The sequence below is a fragment of the Phoca vitulina genome, unplaced genomic scaffold (genome assembly GCF_004348235.1).
Source record: "Phoca vitulina isolate PV1807 unplaced genomic scaffold, GSC_HSeal_1.0 scaffold38, whole genome shotgun sequence".
NCBI classification, from domain to species: domain Eukaryota; kingdom Metazoa; phylum Chordata; class Mammalia; order Carnivora; family Phocidae; genus Phoca; species Phoca vitulina.
In genome coordinates this window covers 8,916,983-8,938,028 of record NW_022589741.1, presented here as the reverse complement: position 1 = coordinate 8,938,028, position 21,046 = coordinate 8,916,983, and the positions used below count along the sequence as shown (strand labels likewise).

The 21,046-nt window shown below is 45.2% G+C and overlaps 1 protein-coding gene across 1 annotated transcript; it reads left to right on the top strand.

The window, feature by feature from the left end:
* The first annotated feature begins 823 nt into the window (after nucleotides 1-823).
* PLET1 (placenta expressed transcript 1) lies at nucleotides 824-10,862 on the top strand. The gene is made up of 3 exons (XM_032427734.1): nucleotides 824-1,004; nucleotides 5,537-5,738; nucleotides 10,511-10,862. The coding sequence occupies exons 1-3, from the start codon at nucleotides 824-826 to the stop codon at nucleotides 10,860-10,862; spliced, it is 735 nt and encodes a 244-aa protein (XP_032283625.1).
* Nucleotides 10,863-21,046: the final 10,184 nt, after the last annotated feature.

The following is a 21,046-nucleotide window of genomic DNA, read 5'->3' as shown; positions in this document are numbered from 1 at the left end:
AGTTTTTGCTAGTGTTCTCACTGCTTTTCTGGAGGAGATTTCTCAGAGGTCCTTGCTTTACCAGTCTGTGAGTACTTCTCTTGAAGAAACATTTATAAATATCACCTTGATTCGATTCTACTTTTTTTTTTTTTGGTTTCCTTTCTACTCACATAGTACTCCTTTGTAAGTAAATCATAAAAATCAGAGGAGAGATATAAGAAAACATATTTTCTGATTTTTTAGTAGTTTCCTTGTGCTATAGTGCTATGGAGGAATGTGTCAGGAGCAAGGTGGACCAAAGCTATTTCTTTCCAGAAAATAAATATAAATCCAAAAGCACAGTCTTCCTAGTTTTATGCTAGTCACAAAAGGAACTGGGATTGGAGACAAGTTCAATAAAGGAGAGCTAGAAAAGGATATGTAATATTCCAAGAAAAGAGAGCTTTTATGCCTGAAGAAGTGTGGAGCTTCTAAATGGGCCAGGTACGTGATGATTACTCAACTCTGAATTTTACTTTGCCAGCACTAACCCTTTTCTCAACAGCTTTCTTCAAATAGCAGATGCTGAGATGAATGAGACACAAAATAGAACCATGATCAATACCTTCCCCTCCTTGAGCAAAACTGGACTTGGTAAAGGGTCATGCTGATGAGTACTGGGTGAGTCACTCCTACTGATATCCTGGGCCGAATTCCAGACACCAGTTCATTTTAGGAAGGAGTGGGAAGGAGATTTGCATGTATGACCTCATGCAGAAGCTCCAGCCCTGGAGCATATAAACAGCTGAGTTGTAGGTATTACCCAGTACCGGGACTGGCAGTTTCCAAACAGGTCAAGCCCATGGCAGTCCTCAGTTCCATGTTGCTGCCACTCAGGCTGTTTCTGTGCTTCGGACTGCTGTGTTCTTCTGCCAGCTCTGCAGATGACATTGACAACTGCATGCTCTTCAATGAGGTCACCACCACTGGCCAAGGCATCATGGCCAATCCAGATGTCTATGAAAGCAACACAAACTACACAGGTGAGGAGAAGCCATTCTCTTTGTTGTCCTTTGTCTTCTGAGGGGAGTTAACCAGAATTTCAGAGCACACCCCTCCACTCCTGCTCTCAATCACACAAAACATGTTTTTGACCCAGATGGGAAGTGGGGGCAGAAACAGAAAGAGAACATGTGTGAGAGAGTCTGTTGTGTGGGACTGTTTCCTCCCTGCTCCCTGTGCAAACCTGAGCCAGGGGTCATTAAGTCCCGACACCCAGGTTAACTGAGCCCCGGCAAAAGCACACCTGCAGCAAGTTCTCAGACTTAAACAAAGTGGGCATTTTTATTGTTTTCAGGAATAACAAGTGCGTCACAATGTGTGGTCTGTTCACATCCATTTGATAAAACAATGTCACCATGGATGACACCGGTATATTGCACAACACCGGGAGGCACTGTTTGCCTCTAGGGTGTGGGGGGAAACTCTAGTGAGCTAGGCAGGGAAAGTGTTACTCTCCCACCTTGTTTATGAGCAGCCTGCAGCTGAGAGAAGTTAGGTGACAGGTCAGGGCTCCCCTGCTAGTAAGGGGCAGAACCGGCTCCTGAATCTTGGTCTTTCCTTCCCAATGCAATGCTTTTCTTCGAGGTACCTAGGAACATTTTATAAATATCCCATTTTGGGTCAGCCAAACCTATAAGTCAAGACAGGTGCTTTCTGATTACTTTCGTAACAACAACATTTAATATGGTGGTTTACGTGTATTCATGCATTTAGATCGCACAACAACGTGTTAGGCAGATAACATACCATGATCATTCCCGTTTCACAGATGAGGAAACAGAGGTAGAGTGCTAGTCACTTGCTCAGGTCACACAGCTACTTACAGGATGGAGCTGGGATATGAACCCGAGCAGTCTAGCTTCAGACACCCAGTCCTTAACCACTGCACTCTACACCCCTCACTTACGGTAATGAGAGCTGAGACTTCTTACTACGTGTTGGGTGCTATTCTAAGGGTAAATGCTATTATCTTCCCAGATGAGAACTGTGGCATAGGGGAGTTAAAATTTTACCCAAGGCCATAGTGGGTAGCATTGTTAATATTTGAACCTAAGTAACAGCCAAGATTTGTACAGCTCTGTTCAGCCAGGATGTCCAGCTTCAGAGCCTGCTGTCTCATTACTATGTCATTTTGCTCTCCTAGAACTCTAACCAATTCTGCAGAGAGCACCAGGGTGATGTCCACACCCATGAACCACAGATTCCAGACTTTGGCAGGAGAATGACGATGGTCTGCCTTCACACACTTGTCCCAGCTTGTCCTTTTCTCTTTTTTTCATGGGGACTGTCACTAAGGGCCTCAGCTGTGATTCAGATCACTGTATCCCACTCCCTCAGGCAGTGGATCTTGTCCGCCCAAGCCAGGGAGGATAATCTTATAATTCGACATGAGGACAGGAAGGCATATGTGTGACCTTGCACACGGGGAAGGACCTGGGGGGTCAGAGGGACTGCTACACAAAAGATCACAGACCTCGGACTTAAGATAACATATCACAAGGTAAGGGATTTTGCTGTTGAAATGGAAGAAAAAGAAACCTATCTCGTGAAAATGCTGGGTGGAGATATGTAGACTGGGGTTCTTCTGAAAGTAGCAAGACAGGAGAACGAACAGTCAAGAGAGGATCCATAAGACCCCTTGAAAGGGAATATGCTGGGTGAGGGGGAAATCAAACATTTGCAGAGGTGCTGGGTAGAGCAGAGAGAAAGGGGAAGGAGGAGACAAACTCTGGTTCACTGAATGCCTACTTCGTGCCGGCACTTCAAACTTCACCTGACTTCATCTCAGAGCAGAAATGTGCTAAAGCTCCATGATGAACCGAATGACTAAGCGAATGATTTAAGTTGAGAGTCAAAATCCTATGCTCACGGAAATGTGAAGTGCCAGACTCCACACCCAGCATTGCACAACAGGCTCCGTGATTTCCTCGTGAGAGCGTCATTGCAGGACTGCACTGGGTCTTTTGGGGAGACTGGGTAAAGACCCACAAAGGCCAACCACTTCTCCTTATTTTGATTTTGAAATTTTTTAAATTTCAGGGTTTGTGTCAACATTGGTAAGTCATGTATAAATGGCTTGGCATGTCCCATGGCACACGCACAGCTCAGGCAGGCTCTTAGAAGAGGTTCTCTGGGTCTGTCTTGGTATCAGTGAAAGAAACCCATGATGCAGTGACATTTATATTAAGATTGTGCTGGGTACGATCTGCCTCCGTGGGCGAGAGGGATAAAAGGTGCTTGCCTTTTTTCCTGAACCTTCATCTTTTTTTTTTTTTTTAAGATTTTATTTATTCATTTGAGACACAGAGATACAGAGAAAGAGAGAGAGAAAGCATGAGCAGGGAGAGAGGCAGAGGGAGAGGGAGAAGCAGGCTCCTCGCTGAACCAGGAGCCCAATGTGGGGCTCGATCCCAGGACCCTGGGATCATGACCTGAGCCGAAGGCAGACACTTAACCATCTGAGCCACCCAGGCTCCCCTGAACCTTCATCTTTAAGGGCGTGGTCCAGCACTGGATGCACTTTTTAAAATCAATCAATGAGTAGTTAGTGCCGGCCAGGTCCCCAGCATTGGGCTGGCCAGATACTGACATGGATGAAACCACAGTATAGAGAACAAGCCAGAATGTAATTAAGTACTCAACTCTGCAGGAACAAATGTAAATGTTTCAAGAGTGAGAGGAAGAGAGGGCTGAACTGGCCCAGAGGTGGAACACAGGCAGGATCCTGGAGAGTAAGCAGGGATGGAATGTGTGATGAGAAGGCAGGGTTCCAGACATGAACAAAGGCCAGGGGCAGGTGTGGGCCAGATGCATCTGCAGAACCGGAGGAGGGCTGGCTGCCCCTAGAGCAGGAGTGCAAAAAGCTCAGTGAGCCAGGTTAGGAGGGTCAAAAAAGCCATGTGTTGGGTACTGTAATCAATAGAAGTGAAAATGTAAAAGCAGAAATGTTTAGATCCTCTAGAAAGATGGGCACTTGGAAGGTTTTGGAGAGTACTTTGTCCTTATGGAAGAGTTGTATGTGGAATCTGATCTGGCTGCAGCCTGAAGAGAGAAGGTGGAGACCAGAAATCCAGGTGACAGATGCTAGGAGGGAAGGAAGGAGGAAGCCAGTGTGAGAGAGGGAGAGCAGAAGAAATGGCAGAGACAAGAGCATGCCCATGGGAGAACTGACAGACTTGGACACCAGGACACCACCACTGAGCACCATCCACCTCACCATCGTGCACACATCTACAGTTGTCAGGTTCTCAGTGGGCAAGTCAGGCCAGTGGGGTTTGGCTCAGCCCACCTGATTGGCAAAAACAAACAGAACAGAAATGTTTTGCGCTAAAAAATATAAACAATCACAATTTATCCAACACCCATCATGTGTTAAAAGTCTTACACTCTTCTCTGTGCTTTTCCCAGGAACCTTGTAGATAAGGTATCATGATCTCCATATCATGAGGGATAAAGTCATCATCCGCAGACCTAGGACCAGACCTGGTGTAGAGTGGGCATTGAATAAATATTTGTGGAGTGAGTGATGGACAATAAGGAAACCAAGGATGAGAGACGAAATGACTTGCTCCTAAATGTGAGAGCTAGAATTCCTTTCTAGGACTGTCTGATCCTATTGTGCTACATGCTTGATTTTCTTTGCTTTGTACGGAGAAGTCTTTGAAAGGATTTGGAGTGGCTGACAGGGCCCTGGAGAATAACCCTTTAGCACTGAGAAATTCTTCCAGAATGGATCTTCTAAGGAAGGAAATGGACAGGCTGAAATGTTCTCTTGAAGTTCACTCCCTGTTACACCTCAGAATGCTAGAATCAGCAAGTGTCAGTGGGGTCCCTGTGAGCATACCCTAGGCTACATCAGCAGGGAAGACTCACCTGACTGGGGAAGGCCAAGAAGCCCTAGGGTTATTGGACAGGTACTGGGGCTCAGAGACCCCACCCCCTTCTCTCACGCTCAATAACAGAGACTGAAAGCATCAGTGATTCTGGGACCAAGAAATGGGCTCTGCTTTGACTTGGCACTAAGGATCCCTGATGTCATGACACACTGCCCAGGGGGCCCACTTGACCCTTTCCCAGGCATCAACCCCACCTCTCCCCACCCTGCCTTCCCCTGAGAGAAGGGCAGAACAGGCTATCCCCTTCGTCTGGCGGACAGGAACCTGGCTCCAGAGGTTAAGAGCCAGCCAGGATCTCACCTCTGTTCTACAGCGAAAACCAGGGCCAGAGCACAGGTCTTCTTTTGTTTACCTTTTACTGGAGAAAATTTGGAAAACATAAAAACGCACGAGGAAGAAAATAAAAATAATAAGATAATCCCACTACCAAGAAATCACCATAGTTAATATCTTGTATTTCCTTCCAGACTTTTGTCTGCAACTTCATTTAAAATGGGATCATACTATATGTACATTATTTGTAACTTCCTTTCTTCCTGCTAAAGGTTGATTTCATGATCCCCACCCCCTGTCTGACTGCACCAATGGCTGATTGGTTCCTTACCCTCTCCTCCTAGTATGGGTTCCCGTGAATGCCAGTATCAGCTCTGTGGTCCTGCGAGCAGTGGACGCGAACAACAACTCACTAGGCCTCTGGGAGAAAGTAGACCAGCTTTGCAACAACAGCGCCCTATATCACCTGAGTAACCTGAGTGACCAGCTCTTCATAGCAAACTGGGTATCTCCTCACTCAACAAACATAACTACAATCGTGTTACAGTAAGAATCTATCTCTGCATGATTTGCTTTGGGCTTTTACAATTGTAGACGGGGTTTACGCAGTTTCACGCTGACCTTGGACGACTCAAAATGCACCCCAGACATGATGTGGAGAATTTAGTAGCTGCACTCCTTTCTGCCTCACTACTCTCTGTCCTTTTACCTACAGGAGTTCCCACGCATGCGCACACACTCCCCACCCCCACACCCCAGGCAGGCTCAACAGAGACAGAAAGCTCTAGTGTTATGATAACTACAGCTGGACAGTGGCTAAAGCCAAACAAGCAAACAAACAAATGAAAAGAATTTATTCGGGACTGTTGCAACAGGAGAAAAGAGACCTCAGGATAGAACCGGGCTCAATTCTGAATACATTGTGGGCAAGTGGGAATTTATAGCCAAGAAGGAGGGTGGGGGTCACTCACAGGAAACAATAAGGCCTGTGAGGGGCATTCTGGCTAAACTGACCTAACAGGATTCTTGCAGAAGGCAGGCCAAGACCATCAGATATTCCCCGGGGGTGGTAGAGGAGGGAGAACTAGGTATTAGGAGTAAAGGGTGGGAGGTACTTGCTCAACTTACTTAGCAGGGTTCTTGCTAAAACCGGATTTTACTTTTTTTTTATTTTATTTTATCATGTTATGTTAGTCACCATACAATACATCATTAGTAAAACCGGATTTTACAAGGAAGTGCACAGACAGGCCTAGGAGAAGATTCTGGAGCCTTTGTCACTGAGCATGCTGTTTGCTTCAAATTCCAGAGAATCATTTTTCAAAACACACATTCATTTTGGAAATGCCAAGTGTGATGATTGTGTCATAAAACTGGCTTCCTAATGTCACACAAAATGGACACACTCAGATTGTGAGGTGAGGCCACCTGGGGGCTTGCATTACACTGTAACGAGAAGACCTTCCTCTCAGCTAGCGATGTTATCCAGGTTATTTTGGGAGCCCACGTTGAGAGGCCCTCACACTTTCAGACTGCCACTTTGTACTGAAAGGGCAGGTCTGACCATCAGACCATGGCCCCTGGTGGTGTCCCCTTGGTGGTGAACAGCCACCAAGTCTCTGTGGACACTGGTGGTGATGATGCTATCAAGCCATCCTGCCTTCTCCTGTCACACCTGGTTGGACAAGGCTGGCTCTGGAGAGGGGGTTTTGCCCACAGTGATTTCCGAGAGTGAAAATCCAAGGGAGCTGCTGCATTCCAGCCTCCCGATGATAGCAGTCTCTTAGAAGCCAGCCAAAGCTAATCAGGGCAAAGACTTTGCTTTCACCTCACCTCGTAAAGCCTCCACACCCCATGCAACAACAGATAAAAGGCCCAACAGTAACAACCTGCCACAGAAACAGTGCATTCCCACTGACAGTGTGGTCTCCAGACCCCTCCTAACCTGCCCTGGCCTCTCTGCTTGTTTGGTCTTGGTCCCCATGCCTGAGAAGGGGAGGGGAGCAGCACATATGATGGGGGTACGGAGAGCAGCTGGGTGGGACACAATGGGATGTGAAGAGGCCCCTGCCCACGGGGCTCCACAATGAGTTTTGGGGAGGCAAGGCCTCTACAGAAATAATGGTGGAGCTTGAATACCAATTCCTCAAGAAAGCATTCCCTAAACCCCTAGGTCAAGTTCCAGCTCCCTGTTTTCACTCTCATAACTTCCACTGCTTTTTCACAACCTATGTCACAACTGCAATCAATTATTTAACTTGTTTACTGATTGCTTTGTTTCAAGTCTGTCTCTCTGAAGAGACTGTGAAGTGCCACAAAGGTAAGAACCATGCCTGTCTTGTTCACCACTGTCCCCTAAGCACCAAGCACAGAGACTGGCATGTAGCGCGCGCTCATTAGTTAACTGTTGAACGTATGAACGAGAGACTGAATAACGGGACCACCGATAGAACAACACACCAAGCTGTACAGATGATTTAACAAACATGAAGCACCTACTACGTGTCAGGCATTGCTGACAAGAGAACCTGCCCTCAACGAGCTGGCCCTCCCGTGGAGGGACTGGCTCACAGCAAGGCCATGCGGTTGAGGGCCATGTCTCTCTAATGGAGCTCTGTCTGGGAATGACAACAGGGAGAAATGACTTCACAGAGGTTACTGTTGAGTATCTGGGCAAATGGGACCAGGACGGAGATCCCAGGCAGGACTGGCTTGAACAATGACCAGAGGTGCAGTCCAGCCTTGTGGGGAGTTCAGGGTGCTGAAGTTGGGGTGTGAGGGATGGACAAGAGCTTGACTGGAGCAAGACCATGGAGGATCTTAGTCAAGACAACATGCACCCGATCAGTGATGCTCGGCTGATCGTGCTGGAGAGAACACCAAGGTCAGGATCCTCTGGGAGGGCAGAGAAGGGAGCTAGACTTGTGAGTTCCACAGCTGAGCGCCTCACCGTTCTCTCTCATTGATTTGCCCTCCACAGAGCCTTCACTATTAATTTCTACAATGTGGCTGCATTTTCTTCTCTGCAACTAGAAAGAAAAGGTAAGTTTCTCTGTGGCCTATTTACACATCTGGCAGTGACTCGGTCAGCCTGGAAAATTACTTGGTGGGTGCCCTAGAAGAGTCTTCTAATCATGTGTTATCCAGATGTCAGTTGAGTTCCCCAACACCTGAGACCTACAGAAGACAGTTTGACCCCTTATCCTACACCCTGTGGGAAACAAAAGCCATTCCCAAGATTTTTGCCAACTCCCAGGGGCCTTTAATTCTCACAGCCACCTTTGGCTCCAGACTCCTGCTTCCTTGGGAGCCATTATGTCCAATGCCACATAGATGGATAGGAAAATCAGCTCTTTGTTTGATTTCCACAAAGAATTCCCATACACACAAAGCCTTCCTAGGTATAGCATACTCTAACCAAGGGGCTCAAGGAAAGAGGGGGAGATTTTCACAAAGAAGGCTTGAGAGTATAGAAATGCTCATACTTTCCTTAGTTCTTAGAGTGGCCTCTGGCCACCACCACTACCACCAAGGATTTCCACTGACCTTTCATAGGCTGTTGTCCCCAACTTCCAACCATCCTGAAACTCCTCATCCTTTTCCTGCCTTCTCCGTCCTCTTTCTTCTCTCTTACCTCCTTCTAGGGAGCTAAAACAAATTCAAGAAACTGAGGTGCAGGAAAGATAGGTAACTTGCCAGAAGCCACATAGAAAGTAAATGGAGAAATTGGCTCATGGTCCACATATTATGCTTTTTTCCACTTTTCTTAGACTTACATCAAAACTATACAGTCTTTTATTCTTAATGAAGTTTTTAAATACAAAGTTCAACCAAGAATAAGAAACATTAGTCCTTCTCAATGTCCAGATAACAGGTCTTCCTTGGGAGCCCTCCAACACTGAAATACATGCAGTATGCTGTCCATCTTCCTGCTGGCCATACATTGCAAATGTGGGCACACGGGTATCTATTTTCAACAACAAATTTTAAAGTGATTGTGCCTGAGGAAACTATTACATAAATGCCTTCATGGCTTCCTTGGTGGTTTCCCTCTGTGAAAAGACTTGGGTGTTATTTTTCCTCCTGAAGGACATTATCAAGATGAACACTCACGTAAATGCTAAGAAAGAAAGAAAAGATGTTTGTCTCTAATCAGGATTCTTTAGCTCCACACTAATAAAATCCAGCTGGAAGGAAGGAAGGAAGGAAGGAAGGAAGGAAGGAAGGAAGGAAGGAAGGAAGGAAAGGAGAGAGAGAAAAGAAAAGAAAAAAGAAAAAAGGTTGTGTTCAAACCTTGTGGCTCAGTGGGATACTAGAGAAACATCTGCCCTGGGGAAACACTAAATGAGATAAAACAGTGCCTCGTAACTGGAAGGCACCCTCCCACCAGTGGAGAGTGCCTGAGCCTGAGCAAATCACAAGACTTCTCCCTTCTTCTTCTTCCATATAGTCCTCTTTGATCCACAGACCCTTGGAGGCATCATTACAAGGCTCCAGTTTTTCCAGAATCAAACTACCCACAGGGCCTGGTTCTCACTGCTTCTCTGCAAGGCAACCTCAGAGAACCAAAGGGTGGTCAGATCCCTGCACAGGAGAACGAGCAGTGCCTCTGAAACCACAGAAAGAGATATGAGGGTTTGAACAGGGCCTCTGTGCCCTTGCTTTAGAGCAGGGGTAGCCGTCCTCAGGTCTGGAATGATACTAGTGGTTTTTTTTTTTTAAGATTTTATTTATTCATTTGACAAAGAGAGAGAGCACAAGCAGGGGGAATGGCAGGCAGAGGGAGAGGGAGAAGCAGGCTCCCCGCTGAGCAGGGAGCCCAACACAGGGTTTGATCCCAGGACCCTGGGACCATGACCTGAGTCAAAGGCAGACGCTTAACTAACTAAGCCACCCAGGTGCCCCTGATACCTAGTTCTTATAAGCTTTACATGCAACCTTTGAAATTAGCAAGAAAAAAATATAACTGTGCCATTCTGGATCATATTTGCACTGATTGATCTAATATAACATTAAGGACATGAAGACATTTGAGGACAGAGTACCACCCAACAACAAATTCAGTAGTTGTATAAACTCCTTCCCCCATAGGATTGTATAGAGCTTAAGGGTAGAGAATATTTCTTACTTATTTTTTCTTCCTTGACATTCTGTACTCCCTAGTTTTCCTCCTCCTCTACATATATGCTTGGCCGCTGAGAATTGTTGACTGAAGTTTGCTCATGAACTCTGGCTCTAGTGTTCCATCAGATTGGCCTCCTTTCTCCAGTGCCCCCCCTAAAACAGGTTCTGATGCCATTGTTTTTTGTTTTTTCCAGACACAACCACTTCCCAGAGCTCTACAATCAGGACAAACCCACACCCAACCTCAACAAAAGGACACATCTCCACAACAAGAACAACTCCACACCCAACTGCAACAAGAGAACACATCTCCACAACCACAACAACCCCACACCCAACCCCAATAACAGAACACATCTCCACAACCACAACAACCCCACATCCAACCCCAATGACAGGACACTTCTCCACAGCCAGGACAACCCTACACCCGATCCCAAGGACAACCAGCTTGGCCAACAGAACCTTCCTCTGCCCCATCACAAGTACCATTCAGATCCTGCTAGTCTTTCTCACCAGCAAACTCCTCTCCTAGAAGGAAGCTAAGAAAACAATTGCTCCTGCTTCCACTGCATCCTCCTACGTTCCGTTCAAAGCCAGTGCTCTGACAGACATATGAATGAAGACTTTACATTCTCAAATGTGCAACTCTACTACCACTGCTTTGGACCAAAACAGAGACCTGGGGGTCACTTGGTGGAGGGCAGCTAGTCCACTCACTGGTGGACTTGAGGCACACAGATGTTCAACTGGATCTCTCAGGACACAAATTAGGCTTTTTGTTAGCTGCTTAGACCTAGTCTGGGTGTAACCCGGAATTCTGGCTCTCGGTTTCACATGCTGACAGCCAATTCCACAGCCAATGTAAACTTTTGTTCACTGCCAAATGATTCCTCCACACCTGAGTCTCTGTGGGAAAAACCTTTCTTCACTTTCAAGATGACCTCAGATTTCTGACCAAACTCATTCAGGTTACACAGAGCTTCTGTGTCTCATGTCACCCAACAAGGAAAAGAAAAAGGAATAGCCCTGATGTTATTGGCCACACCAGTAGTATGTGAAGGGCTAGAAAACAGGAACGTACCACGTCTGAGCAAACAACCACAGGGATATATTATGGTATAAAGACATTATTTCCTATGTCGTACCAAATAAGCTACACTTCAAACAAGAATAATGAATGTGTTAAATTCAAATATAAGTCTTTAATGAGTGATTACTCTAACTTAAAGTATAACATGCTAATTTTATTTGTGTATATGAACATTAAAAAAATTAATAGAATGGTGGGATTCTACTTCTCCTCAAGTACAAACTGGTCATTTTTCCCCTAATGGTAATTTCCATTAAGAAATGGGCAAAATATTTATAGTATTCATAATACAATGTAAAACCAACAGAAAGCATGGGATTTCCAGTAATAACCCTGGTAATAAGCAACAAAGTTTTCTTTTAATAATTACGATAAATTCCAGGATGCCAATATCCAGTAACCAGCCTTCCTCTGGGACGGTTTCTGTCAATTTCTTCTTCTTCCCTATGAATAGGCCACACTTTCCTTACTTACTTGTAGGTCTTTAATTTTTGTTGAACCCTGGACATGTTGAAGGTTATAATGTGGCGGCTCTGGAAATCCAGGGCAGCCTGCTGCTTGTTGAGGGCTGCCGTCCATTTGTTTAGGGACTTTTCCCAACTGTTCTGTGCAGACTGCATTCCTTGTTGAGTGTGGGTCACTGACAGCCCTTTCCTGTTATCTCAGCAGTCAGTCAGCGACCTGATAGATTTTCTTAAATGTCAAAATTTAGAGGCCTCTTTCCTCATTAAGCATTCCTCTAATAGCTGGAAGTTTTTTATTAGATCCTAGAGTGCTGAGAAAGTTCACTCTGACAGTCTGTGCCAGCTTAATGGTTGCTGCGGTGGAGGGACCGATTCCTGGAGCTCCTCATCCTGCCATTTTCTGTGACATGGCTCGGTAGCCACTATTACTACCTGCCAGGTGCTTTAAGTGCATCATCCCATTTAATCGTCACAACAACCCTGGGAGATAGAGTTGTTCTACAGACGCGGACACTCATGCAGAGAGAGAGAAATCATTTGCCCAGAGTCACTCAGTGAATAAGTCGTGGGGCTGGGTTTCGACCACTTCAGAGCCTGCACCATTAACCAGGACACCCTAAGGCCCCCTGCGTGGCTCCGGCATCCCCCGGCATCCCCCAGGACAAGTGGCTCCCCAGGGCCCCATGACAAGGAGAGGGTATGGGTGTCTCTCAGAGGCACAAGCAGGCTGCGTGCTCCAGCAGCGCTCCTCCACACACCACCCTGCTGCCACCTCGGAGATAAACTGCAGTGAGCCCTGACCCAAAAGCTAGGAACAAGCTTCGTATTATCTGTCACGGCCCGGCCTGGAGGCATCTCAGGTTCACTGTGGAAAGTGGGACAACTATTGGAGCCTCAGCAGAAACACTCTCTCAAGCTGGAAAACTTTTAGACTCAGAGAAATCTGGGGAGCTGAATTCAGACATGCAACACAGAGGCAGCTAGACAAGGGCGCTGGATTCGGAGGCAGGGAGCCTATTAAATTCCATTTCTGCTACGAAGGAAGAAAGTGACCTTCTGCCTCGGTTTCTCATCTCTTCCATACAGGGTTGGCCCAAGTAGCATCTGAGCACTCTTGTGGGTGGGTCTCCATTTTGATTTCTCTGTCACATCCACACCTAGTTCTCAGGGTCTAGTCAGATGGTAGGTCGGCGTTGCTCAATGCCCTGTGTGATCGGCAGAGGCCGCCCGGAGCACTGCGGAGGAGTCGGAAGCGAAAGCCAGGCTCAGACACAGAGTGTCGTATTCAGCAAGGGTTAGCTTCCTTGGACTCAGGAGGCCGCACTTCCTCAGGAGGCTTCAGGTTAGCTGCCGTCTGTGGTCTCTCGAGCGAGTCCAGTGAGTGGCCAGCAGAGCAAGAGTAAAGGGATAAACAAGTACGCACGGTCACAGTCTAGGAATAAGCTAATCCTGATCCTCGCTGATGGGAAGGTGACTCACCACAAGGAAAACAAAGGCATTCAGGAAATTCGAGGAAGCCCCCGGGCTGCACCTCATGCACAGAAAAGAGGTGAACAAAGGATGGACTGTTTCCACTCCCACGTTCACTTGCCCAACCTCGTTCTTCCACTTCTATGTTTTCTTGTTTGCAGCTTCGTGTTTTGTGAATTCGATGCATGCTTATCCTGTGTTAGAAACAGCAACTGCCCACCCGTTTATAGGAAGGGAGTGCTGAGGGAGTAGGAAAGAAAACTGCTGTCTTCCTAATCCCATTACCTCAAAGATCTTCAAATACCAGAAAGAGTGCCAAGCCTGGTCAGTGGTCCAGCTATCCCACTGACTGTTCAGAGCAGGGAAAACATTCAGAACAGGCAGAACATGCAGACATTATCTTATTATCTACCAACCTCCACATTACTTTTGAAAATAAACGTTGAAAAATATTAATAATTAAGTAAAAAACTTAATATTATTTCACACAAGAGGTAGTTCGGCAATTGTCTTAAAGCATAAACTCTGAGGCCAAACTGCCTGAGTTCAATCACATTTGATTTTACCCCTTATTATTTGTGGGACTTTGTAAAGTTACTTACCTTCTATGTAACTTGGTTTCTTCATCTGTAAAATAGGGAGAAATACAGTAGCTACCCATAGGCCGTTGTGGAGATTAAATCAGTTAATATATATAAAGCATTTGGAGCAGTACCTGGCACAAAGTAAGTGCTACTTAATTATTTAATGCCTAAAAAAGGCATCACAAATGATATATTGATGTACAAGAAAGGACAAGTATTGTAGCCATATAAATATTTGCAGATAAAATGGTACCTATAACAAGGACTAAAAGTACTAACTTGTAACTCTTATAAGAAATGGCTGGCTGACTTTCCACAGTCTCCCCACTCCCACCCCCCTCACCCCCCGCCCCCAGCCCCACCTTTGCCACCCTTCAAGCTTCTAAGTAAAATGTCTTCTTGCGTGCTGGGTCAGCTCCTTTCTTACAGAGAAAATAAACCGTGGGTGAGGGGTTGAATTATTTCACATAATAAAGAGTTACGAGAGAGGGTGGAGAAGAAAGAGCAAAGCAAAGTTTGGGATGAGTATTGTGGGGGCTGAGACGGAAAGGAGCCTCTGTGGAGTGAGCGGAGAGGCTCAGGGATTTCCCAAGAGCTGTTCTTGGTTATAAACCGGTTGTCTCTTAATGTCCTTCAAGACATACTAGTGAAAATAAGAGTAATTTTACCTCTGATCACTGGACTGTATTTCTTTGACTATGGTTCAGTAGTGAAACTGGGACATATGGACCACCCCCACTCTGCTTTTATGTAAGTTATGTCCATGTATATAGACAGAATGAAGTTAAATATATATACCTGATAGAAGTGGGAAATAATTTAACATATGCAAAAACCTACATATTTATCTATGCATATGCATATAACCTGTATGTAAAAATAAATTTAGACTCAGATGTTTGAGTCCAACAATCTCAAAAAGCTTTTGGCTAAATGAACAAAATAAGCAGACAGCACATTTAAAGAGCTTGGGAACATTTTTCTTTTTTTTTAAGATTTTATTTATTTATTTGACAGAGAGAGACACAGCGAGAGAGGGAACACAAGCAGGGGGAGTGGGAGAGGGAGAAACAGGCTTCCAGTCGAGCAGGGGCCCGATGTGGGGCTCAATCCCAGGACCCTGGGATCATGACCTGAGCCGAAGGCAGACGCTTAACGACTGAGCCACCCAAGAGCCTGGGAACATTTTTCAATAGTCTATTTTTCTTCCTTCCTTCCCTTTTTCTTTCTCTCTTTCTTTCTTTCTCTCTTTTCCTTCCTTCCTTCTTCCTTTTTCTTCCTTCCTTCCTCCCCTCCTCCCTCTCCTTCTCTTTCTTTCTTTTAAAGCCAAACAAACTTAGGTTCAAATCCCAGCTCTTCCATTTAATGAATGACTTTGAACAAGACCCCTCATCTCCTTAGACCCCAGATTTCTAACAGTGAACTGGAGCTGACTCCCACCTCAAGGACTACAGTGACAGAGATGCTGGACACACAGTGGTGAGCATAACGTTAATTCACAAGAAGCCAACCAATACCAACAACCTTAAGTCAGTTAACTATGCAATCTTAAATGAGAGTGGAAAACATTATACCCCACAATCTGGTTAGGTTGCTTTTTTTTCTTTTCTAAATACAGTTTTCTCCTTCAAGAATACAGCCTCAACTTTCCCCCCTAATACTTTGGGAGTTACTGAAAGTTATTATGGCAACGAAACTAGGCCCCTGTTTGCTGAAAAGCATGTAATTGCCTAGTGTTGCCACAGATCTATTTAGTTCATGCTCTACAAAAAACCCTGCTCTTAGGGGCCAAGCAGATGGAATGATAAAAGGCATTCTTTGCAATACCAGCTGAGGCTCTCTCTCCCTGGGGCAGACCTCCTCTCCACAAGTTGGGACAGTAACTACCCACCAATCTCGACCGTTCATCCTGCTATAAAGGGAGTACCTTGTCGGTGAGCACTTGTGTAAGAACAGCTACCAAATGGTGGTGTGGCCATGACAGCAATTTCCTAAAAGATCCTTGATTCAGTAATTTACTAAAAGATCCTTGATTCAGAATCCTTGGTTCTGTTTTGTCTTTAAAGTAGTAGTTGAGGGGCGCCTGGGTGGCTCAGTCGTTAAGCGTCTGCCTTCGGCTCAGGTCGTGATCCTGTGGTCCTGGGATCGAGCCCCGCATCGGGCTCCCTGCTCCGCGGGAAGCCTGCTTCTTCCTCTCCCACTCCCCCTGCTTGTGTTCCCTCTCTCACTGTGTCTCTCTGTGTCAAATAAATAAATAAAATCTTTAAAAATAAATAAATAAAGTAGTTGAGGACTAAAAATATTTTATCCATAAATGGGAACGGAAAACTTCCAGGAAGATAAAATCACCCATATAACCAGGTTTGGAGAAGTACTTAGGGGATCTGATTTTATTTTGTGGTGGTTTTTCTCTAAGTGGAAACACATAAAGATAAGACCTATGTGAAGTATACTAGAAAAGTTCGGTATTAAATCTCAAAATTTTTACCAAACCAGGTTCAACCACTTTAGAGGTGGCAGGCACTTGCATTCATTCAGTAACTAATTATTCAGCACCTGCTGGGTGGTGGGCAATAAGCTAGGTCCTGGTGAAAGAGGAGTAGTAAGACAACAGGCCTCTGGCCCGCATGACGCTGACATCCCCGTAATCAGGAAAGACAGTCAACTAATAGGCAAATACATGAGACAAAAGAAAATGTAGATAAAAGTTTTGAGACTGCAAGAAAGTGGAGTGTATAGGATTATAACGGAAAATAACAGGATTTCTACCTATACAGGTGACCAAGGAAGGCTTCTGCAAGAGGGGGACCTTTAGGCTGGGATCTGAAGAATGACTGGTTTTATGAAGAGGTGGGAGGTGGGGGTAAGGGGCAGAATTCCAGGCAGAAAGGCAGAAAATACAAAGATCTTGAGGCAGGAATGAAATTGGTGTGCCTTAGGACTTGAGAAAAGGCTAGTGTGATCAGCTGCTCAGTGGCTGGGTCATATGAAGCATAAAGTTTGAGTTCATTTTAAAATCAAGAGGAAGCTTTCAAGGGGTAACAGGAGAGAAGGGAGAACTAAAGAAGTATGGAAAAGAACCAAAGTGCAAGCAGGAGACCAGCTAAGAGGCCATGTCAATAATCCAGGCAAGAAATGGTGGCCTTTTGGCCTGGGGCAGTGGCCCTGGAAATGGAGAGACAAAAATCATGCATATTTTAGAGGTAGAACTGGTAGAACTTTCTGATAGATTAGAAGTGACAGGAATCCAGGACAACTCCCAGATTTCTGGCTTGAAAAAAAAATGAGTGGATGGTGGCGGCATTTTCAGGAAAGACTGGTGGAAGAATAAATTCTGAAGGAGGAATCGGAAATGCACTTTTGGAAATGTTAACTTTGAGATGCCCGTGAGACACCTCACTACCCACCTATGGTTCTCCCTGCAGGCAAATTAAACCTTTAAAAGATGAAGGACAACACTAGCCCTTCTATTTCTTCAGGTTGTCATCAGCCAGTGCTTGTATTTATTAAGATATTTGCGAAAAGTGAAAAAGGTTTTTAAACTGAGTTCATACTTATACTAAATTGGGAATTTTCACTAATAAACTGACTGTCTGAAGGTGAACTTGGGCTGACATACTGAGGACTTGTTTCCTGGGCATTTTGAAGAATACAAGCCTGGGATGTTGTTGTTGTTGTTGTTGTTGTTGGAAGGAAGGAAGGAAGGAAGGAGGGAGGGAAGGAAGGAAGGAGGAAGGGAGGGAAGGAAGGAGGGAGGGAGGGAAGGAAGGAGGGAGGGAAGGAAGGAGGGAGGGAGGGAAGGAAGGAAGGAAGGAAGGAAGGAGGGAGGGAGGGAAGGAGGGAGGGAGGGAGGGAGGGAAGGAAGGAAGGAGGGAGGGAAGGAAGGAAGGAGGGAAGGAAGGAAGGAGGGAGGGAAGGAGGGAGGGAAGGAAGGAGGGAGGGAAGGGAGGAAGGAAGGGAGGGAAGGAAGGAAGGAAGGAGGGAAGGAGGGAGGGAAGGAGGGAGGGAAGGAAGGACGGAAGGAGGGAAGGAAGGAAGGAAGGAAGGAAGGAAGGAAGGAAGGAAGGAAGGAAAGGTCAGTGCTTTAATTCTTTTTTTTTTTTAATGATTAATACTCCTGTCTCGATGATGACAGAATGCCAGTGGGATTGGGTGGATAGATTCTGAAGGAAGCAAACTGACTGATGAGCTACTTGAAAGCCTAACTGCTGCTTTGAAAATCCTTCCAGTGGAAAGACCACCCTCCCCGACTTTTTATTTGTGGTGATAGCAGTTCTCTCTGCAGCTATGTGGACAGAGTGTTTATCTGGGACAGTTTCCAAAAGTGTCTTTCAACAGAATCTTGCTATAAAATTAAATTGTGTGAAACTAACAATGATTTTTCTATGTGCAAGGGAGGCTAGAAATATCCCAGACAAAACAAAAGCAAAAGGAGCACAATCTGTTTCCCATCTTTAAAATAATTCTATTTCCAGGAGGAATGTAAAAGTTTGGAGTTTAAAAAAAAAAAAAACGAAACAGACACTCACCATAGATCTAGGCTATGAGTGGCTGCATATACACAGCTGATCGTATTCTGGCCATTTTTATAACCCACTGGTAATGATTACATCAATTCAGGCCGTATAAATGACAGTTGAGTTCTGGTCATTCTGTCCATAGTGATATGGTCAATATAATTTTTCTCAACTTCTTACCTTAGAGTTGGTTTTAATTTCAGAATCATGCTTTAAAGATCTGTGTATGTCTACCCACAAAACCCACCACGCCCATTGGAAACAACCACTACTGCTCGAGTATTTCACTCCCGCAAAAGGAAATGTGTTTTATTCCGGGCATCAAGAAGGGCATGACAGGCCTCCCCTCCCCCCACTGACCTCCCCAGCCTCCTCTCCTGCCGTTCTCCTCGTCACACTTTGCACTCTAGAATATATGTGCAATCCCCTCCCTCGAGTGTGCGTGGTTTTAGAGACTTGCTTCTAAGGAAAATCTAGAAATGTGATTAGGTCACAAGACTGTGACCTCCACCGTGCAGGGCCATGTGCTCGCTCACTGGCACTCTCTCTCTCCCTCCCCTCTCGCCTGCTCATGCTGAGGAAGCAAGCTGCCCTGTCATAAGCTGCTCTAGGCAGGGGCCCCCATGGCAAGAAAGGGAGGGAGAAATTGAGGACTCAGACCAACAACCCCATGAGGAACTGAATCCTGCCAACAACCCTTTTAGTGAGCTGGAAGCTGACCCTTCGTAATCCAGCCTTGAGATGACTGCAACCCATCAGTGACCCTAGGCCAGAGGTCCCAGCAGGGACACATCCAGACTTCTCACACATTCAAACTGCTATAATAATGATAAATGTACAGTTTCGAGCCACTATTTTGGGGTAATTTGTTATGTAGTGGTAGATAACCAGCGCACTCCCCTTGCAGGGTGGTCCTAAGGTAACCTGAGGTAACATAGAAAGTACTGAGCAAAATGCCAGAGGCCACAGCAGGTGCCCCGTCAGGTTAGGTCTGCCCTCCTTCCCTGCCGCTCCATTGCCCCTGCTCCGCCAGCTCCTGGCCACCATCACCTCATGTCTGGATCCCCACAATGGCTTTGCAAATAGTTTCCTTCCTTTCCTGTGTCCAGCTGGTGATCTTCCTTAAAAAGCAAACAGAAACCTCAACAGCTCCCTATTTCTCAAAGGATAAAAACTAAACTGATATTCCAGGCCCCCAGGCTGTCCCCATCCTGTATCTCCAAGCTAGCTCCCCCTTCCACACTCACATCTCATCACTCTTCTATTGAGATTAATCTATTCGCTATATCCCAAATACACTTGGTCCATTCCCACCAGCATCTTCACTAATGGAAGTGTATCTGTTCAGTACATATTCCCTCCTTTCTCCTGAATTCCAAAGGCCACCCTCCCTACCCCATCACTTCAAGGACCATTCAGGACTAACCTCCTCTACCTAGTTTTTCCAAAACTTACCACCTCATGATAATCTTTTTCCTTGTCTAATTTAATATGTACTCCTTTGGTATTTAAAATCACAGAGATGGGGATGCCTGGGTGGCTCAGGTGGTTAAGCATCTGCCTTTGGCTCAGGTCATGATCCCAGGGTCCTGGGACTGAGCTCCCGGCTCAGCAGGGAGCCTGCTTCTCCTCCTGCCTGCCGCTCCCCCTGCTTTTGTGTGCACTCTCTCTGTCAAATAAATAAATAAAATCTTTTAAAAAATAATAAAATAAAATCACAGAGATATAAAATCTGAAAATAGGCAGAAGCAACTTCAGAAAGCATCAGTTTCAAGCATTCATTTTACAGGTAAAGAGACTGAGGCTCTAAGAGGAGAAGGACACACCTGAATAGTAACAGCACGAGGACCAGAATTCAAGCCTCAAAACTCTCACATTATTAGATTCTAGAAACATTTACCAAGTGCCCATTATGTATAGGGCACTACAAAATTTCAATAGTTTCTACCAATATGCCATTCATATATTTAATCAACAACAAAATTACCGAGCGCTATTTACCAGATACTCTGCTTAGAATAAAGACTTTGCTCACAAGGAATTCAGGGCAGTAAGAACACAAAAAGGTAAAGCAACAATTACAATACAGTTCAATAGGGTCTCTGACAGCAGGTTCTAGGAAGACGTAAGAAAATCACCTACATACTATCTTTGGTCCTGCCCTCCTTTACTCACCCATTCAGTTTGACAGACAGACAGACTTCTCACTTTTTTAAGGAGAGCAAAAAAAAAAAAAAAATGTTCTCTTGAAGCAACTCATGAACAGCAAACATCTGGAGTACCCATGCTACTGTGAAAAATAATGTTTTTCTAATGTGGTATCAGATCTACAAAATTAGATCTATTTTAAAAAATCCTCAAATATACATACATTATATATTTTATTTATTATATATTTTAGAGTCTGTGTTCAGGAGTCAGACAAACTCTGAGTGTCATACACTCAGTTTGCTATTTATTTGCTGAGTGATCCTAGGTAAGCCGCTTAAACTCACTGAATTTTAATTTTCTCATCTGCAAAATGGGAATAATATCCACCTTGCATGGTATCTGTGGGAATTAAAAATCCTGTCTTTCAAGTAATCAATACAGAATACAAGCA

Coding starts and splice junctions, on each gene's coding strand:
- PLET1 (XM_032427734.1), top strand. CDS start 824: ATGGCAGTCCTCAGTTCCATGTTGCTGCCACTCAGGCTGTTTCTGTGC. Junction 1,005..5,536: donor AAGCAACACAAACTACACAG/GTGAGGAGAAGC, acceptor CTCTCCTCCTAG/TATGGGTTCCCGTGAATGCC. Junction 5,739..10,510: donor ATAACTACAATCGTGTTACA/GTAAGAATCTAT, acceptor TGTTTTTTCCAG/ACACAACCACTTCCCAGAGC.